Source organism: Neltuma alba, unplaced genomic scaffold (genome assembly GCF_004799145.2).
Source record: "Neltuma alba isolate B1F8T4 unplaced genomic scaffold, ASM479914v2 tig00011090_pilon, whole genome shotgun sequence".
Lineage (NCBI taxonomy): Eukaryota > Viridiplantae > Streptophyta > Magnoliopsida > Fabales > Fabaceae > Neltuma > Neltuma alba.
The window spans coordinates 1-5,850 of NW_021635830.1; the positions used below are offsets into that span (position 1 = coordinate 1).

Sequence of the window (5,850 nt, forward strand, 5' to 3'; positions counted from 1 at the left end):
TCAAACCAACATCCTAAACAAAACCGCTATTCAATGGTGTTTTACAGTTCTGAATTTGGAGCTTTTTGTGCAGGAATGAATCTGTCAATGGTGTTTTAGACCATAAAGAGAACTTCAGGAGATCCAACACCTTCACAAACAAAGCATGAAGCATTTCAAGTGTCAAAAGAGTTCGGATAATTTTTCACAATATTTAAAAGCACATGAGTATGATTTACTCTGTAATACTACAGTACGTTCACCACTTTCTCAGTCACATGCACAGTCAATTTCTCTGGAGCATATTCAATTCCAAGAAAACGTAGTATCCATAAGGTTGTGTTCAGATCACTAGGCATCACTCTTGGATCATCACAGACAACAAAACATGCGGGCTTGCGAAGATACCGAACACAGCAATTTGACATTTGGGGATCATCGAAGTTATATAGCAGATTTTTAAATTTTGCTACACTTGGGTTGATTGGATTCAGCAGCTTTCCTTTATACCCATCAGAAGTAAAGTGTCTTAGGTCCAGATTTTCCACACTCTGACGCAGTGAGGAAATGCAGCTAAACGTGCAAGGCAGTAAAGTAGATTCTTTACCAACAAGTCCAGAAATAGTTCCCAGGGGCAATGTTAAGAAGCTCAATAAGACATTGACAAAGTCATTCTCTGCTTCAGCATATAGAGCCTTACTTTTATCTTTGTCTAAGAACAGAGTCAATGAAATCTCCAATTTTTCCCATGATGACGAAGCCATGATCATAAAAAGCTAAACCAAAACGGTGGACCTTTCTGCAAAAGACTTCCTTTTTTTTGTTTTTTTTGGTGAACACAAACAATATATTTTATCGCTTCAAAAAAGCTGTAAGGATAATTCGACTCAGGACCAATAACGAGTTCCTCCTCCAGATGTCAACAGCAAGTCAGCAACAGTATATAAACCATATTAGCCTAATATGTTTCGACTAAAACCTCCAAGATCAACCCCAATAGTTTCATCAAAAGACAGTCACAGAACTAAGATCAAATAATGCACAACGTACATATCTTCTTTTCCACTTCGATCCCAGAAAGTTGGCATCTAACGTACCTGAGCTTCCAGCAACTGTATGTTTTTTTTTTTTTTTTTTTTCCTGGCTTGCTTTCAAAGGAGCAAAGCCCAGAGAGAGATGGTGGTATAAATTAATATAGGATCCGTTAGATTAACCTGATGCTATGTAATTCAACACGTGTTAAAAGCGCGGTAACTAAATAATGTAATGGCGGGAATCATAATTTATAATGAAGCTTCCTGATCCTGCATTGCATATTGCAATTTTTAACTTAATTAATTAGTACTAGTAAAACAAAAGTGACTTCCATCTAAACTGATTTTTATAAATTAAAATGAAGTTAAAAGTTAATTAGTATAATATGATTTATATTTAAGTAAACTTTTATAAAAATTCGATTTAACCAAAATTTATTTAAATAATACATGGAAAAAGCTAGTTTCAGAATATTAAAACATGAAAAAGCAATGGAAAAACTAAAATAAATAGTTGCTTCAATTTTAGAGTAGCGTTAAGGCGGAAAAGGTCAATCATCTCCAAATCCAAAACCATGCCAAGGCCCGAACATCATTTATTTTATCCAATTAGTTTCTTTTGTCCCAAGTGACTTTTGAGATTTTTACATGATGCCACACAAGCTCTTGCAAATTTGTCAAATCTTCTAGTTTTATGGTCTAGCGAAAAGATTAGTAGCCTTACAACATGACAAATTAGAATTTGAGTCTCCGTAAAGATAAGTACCAACATTTAGTAATTAATAATATCTTATACAAAATTACTTCCAATAAAAATATATGTACTTGAAAAAACACACCACGTGGTTATTGTTTTTAGTACAACTACCATCCCTATTATAACTTACTTCAAACTAATTCTTATGAATCAATGAATGACAATTAAGTCGTTAAATCATTGTAATTGATAAAAGCATAAAAGTGTTTAAGTTTATTTTTATTAAAAAAAATCTCCATACATATACAAATCTTTATCATGTCTATTCTTTTTCTCTTTCCAATCTATATGGCTAAAATTAAAATATATTCTTAATAACTCCTTAGGACAAAAACTTTCTTATAAAAACGACTTAAAATAGGGACCGAACTGATGGTAGTGAGTAGTGACCATATAATTTAATGGACAAGGAAACTATGGGGGAAAAAAACTTAACAAGTATTAGTGCTCATTTGGATTTGCAGTACATAAATAGATAATTAATTCTGCACTTTACAAAAATAAATATGCGCGTTAGGTCAATAGTTTTGTCTTCTAAAACATAAAATTATTAATTTAAGAGAAACCAATATAAGCATGTAAATGTAATGATGGTCAAAGATGCTCCTATATATTCCTATCATATTTTGCATACAATATGTTAGGAAAAAAATATTCCAAACTAAATTCAATGAAAACTATCAACATAACAAATTTTAGTGGTAACTTTGACACTAAATATGTAATGCTAAAATATCCACTAAATATTTTTCAACCCAACCAATATTATCTATAGAATGATTTTTTTTCCATAAGTGGGGTGCTTTTATTTAAGGTATATTCAGCACCATGAATTTTCCCCCCCCCCAAATTGTTCAAATTTTCAATGTCATAAAGTATTATGTGATTCATCCATCATCGTGAGTTATCATTTCCAAGTAACTACTTCCGGTCTTAATTATAAAACCTCATTTGTAGACTACAATGAAATCTTATAATTGGGACCAAGGTGGTAATATATTTTATATGCTCCTTAAAGTAATTCAAAGGCAAAATATCCACTAGGGTTTATCTCACAATTAGAGAACGAAAGGTACCAAAAATGAGGATAAAGTTCTTTACACAAAGATGTGTGCGTATCTATATATATCATCATTGTTGATTCGTCACTACTTCAAATCCAAATATTTCTATTGTTATTGTTGCCTCATCTAGTAATCACTTTCTTCACTTCTCTATTCTCTTAGAGACTATAAGAGGAACAAACTCAAACCAATTCTCAAAGCTGAGGATGACATTAGGGCAGCTTTCAGCACTACTACAGAATGAGAAATACTCGATGGTTATTTGGGTCATATTTGACAATTAAAAACCGTCAAGTATACCTGCGTCATATATTTCGATGACAGATATTTGATAATTATTAACCGTTAAATATTTTGATAATATTTAATAGTTTTAAATAAAGAACCGTCAAGTATTACTTGAACACTTGACCGTTTTTAAGAAAAACTGTTAAGTATTGCTCCTCAATACTTGACAGTTACCATTAAAACCGTCAAGTTTTGAGGAACAATACCTGACAGTTTTACTTAGAAACGGTCAAGTATTCTAGAACAATACTTGACGGTTCTTAAAACCGTCAAGTATTTTCCAATAGTTGTAAACAATACTTGACTGTTACCATTAAAACCGTCAAGTATTAGTGTAATACTTGACGGCTACTACTAAAACCGTCAAGTATTGTTATAATACTTGACAGTTTTACGTAATAACTGTCAAGTATTATGAAATTTTTTTTTAAATATGGGTTCTGCTTTGCTAGTAGCCCCCCTACAATTATGAAACATCATACAAAACAGCATTATTCAATAGAACCAGGCTAGCATTCAAACCAATAATTCAGCCACATGAATGTAACCACACACGTATGAGGTGGAAATTTACATTATATACATCTTAATTAATAGGAAACCAACTGTCATATTAAAAGAACTTGTGTTTAAGGCAAGTAAAAATTCTAGAAAATACAAAAGGCAAAAGCAAAAGGTGAAGCAAAACCAAAATTGGCCAATTGCCAAAGTTGCTCAATGTCAAAAACAACAACAGCAAAAAATGAACCAAAACCAAATTAAAACCAAAGCTATACATGTCTTCTACTTCCCTATCTATTTTGTGCCCACTGATGGTATAAGGCCATTGTCAACTCTTCAATGATTTCTTCCATCTGAGCGAATGAATACGCTGTGCAATATGTGTCAACAAAGTACTATATGCAACTACAAATTATATTGAAGTTAGATATAAATGTAAAGCTACAATAAGTACAATTCTTAAATATATAAATTGAACTTTAACAAATGCATATTACCTGCATAGGGACTATGTCAGCATTGTGCATAATTATCTCCTTCATGAATTTCATCACGCAATACCCACAATCAGAGCTTTTTTAGGCTAACATGGGCACTATAAAGAATGGAAAAGGAAATAATATTAGTCAATCATATAAATAAACTATATTTAGTATAATAGTAAATAATAGTAATGAATACCTTCACTTTCTTCCATGGGAAGGTATCGTCAAATTGGTTGTTTTTTACCTGTGGTAGGGTAAGGCTTGATTTGTGCAGTATAGCCACAAAACCCTGAGAAGACAATTAAATTGAATATTAATGATTGTCAAAATTAGATTGAAGCAAGAAATTAAATTAAATTTAAATAATAGATATAAATGTTACTTATTGAACAATGAAACTATAAATGGTCAATTGGTTGGATCCCTATGAAGAGAATCAAAATACCAAATTCTTGGTTTTATGGGATTGACCATAATCAGCATCCAGTGTCCCCTAAGTATAAGAAAGACAATTAGAATAATTACAAAATATTTGAAAATAAAAGAATTTAAGAAAGTTCAGTATATTACGTACCCTTGACAGTAAGGCGTCAAAAACAAAGTCTTAGTCTTTACTGCCCTAGAAAGGAAGATATCCACCAAGTCTCTGGATAAGTCTTTCTTCTCATATCATGTCCATGGCCAGCAAAAATGTGAGGGCTGATAATCTTGAACTTGCCATCAAGGCCACTGGGGATTATAAAATTCTTGAAAAGATACCTAAATCAACAAACAAAAATATCAATAGAATAAATGCTCAGGTACTTAAGTATTTAGTTAAGGTTTTAACAAATACCTGATATAAAAGTTACAGGAATTTGTTTTGCTAACTTGTTATGCTCTGAGGTGGATGAGAATGTTATGTTATATGATGTTGCCTCCATGCAATTTATGCCTCAGCTTATGCTATGTTGAGTGCCATGAATGTTAATGATGATATGTCCTTGCCATAGCATGAACATAAAGTTAAAATATGCATGCATGTAGCTTGATTTACAATGTATTGTGTGACCTTGATAATGTATGCAATTGCTACTAAGATTCTCCAAGAATTTTACCCCAATATTTAAACAACCCTAGCCTTCAACATCCAAGGGCAAGGGAAGGGAGTTAGCTCTTACTTGAAGAGGTAGTAAGCCATAGTAACTTTATATGGCTTTGAACCTTTCTAGTTTGGAAGAATGTAATGATAAGCATGTTTTAAGTTTCCAATACTATGATTAAGGTTAGAAGTATACAAGCATGATTAGAATAGTCCAAGCATGTTAGAAATAGCTAGTATAGCTACTGAGAGTATGCTATGATGGCAAATGATCAATTAAGTTAAGTTACCCTTTCAAGAGGGCAAAAGGTCAACTAAAATGGACCAAAGTTTGACTAATGACTATTTGAGTAAACGAGTGAGCTAGGTTATAAAATTTGGTGAGCAAAGAGATCTGATTTTTCTCTTTAAAATGAGAGGTAGTTTGCCTGATTCTGATAATCGAGCAGAAAGTTATGCCTTTCCAAATTTAGGCAAAGATAAGGTAAAAATCCAAAAATAACCAAATGAATAGTAAATTTTTCAAAGAAAACTGTGCTAGAATTTCAAGGCAATCAATCTAGAAACTATTTTTCCTCAAAATTTTATCCAAAGAGCTTTCTATAGAACTCAAAATCACTCAATTTCAATTTTTCTATAATTAGTTATGAATTTTCAAAGT

General features: G+C 31.9%; 1 protein-coding gene across 1 annotated transcript; it reads right to left on the reverse strand.

Moving 5' to 3' along the window:
- Positions 1–45: 45 nt before the first annotated feature.
- On the reverse strand, positions 46–743 carry LOC114761221 (uncharacterized; the record flags this gene model as incomplete). Its single annotated transcript, XM_028950549.1, has 2 exons — positions 237–743; positions 46–130 (listed from the first exon to the last, which is right to left on the reverse strand). Coding segments are annotated over exons 1-2 (592 nt in total), but the record flags the coding sequence as incomplete, so codon positions are not given.
- Positions 744–5,850: the final 5,107 nt, after the last annotated feature.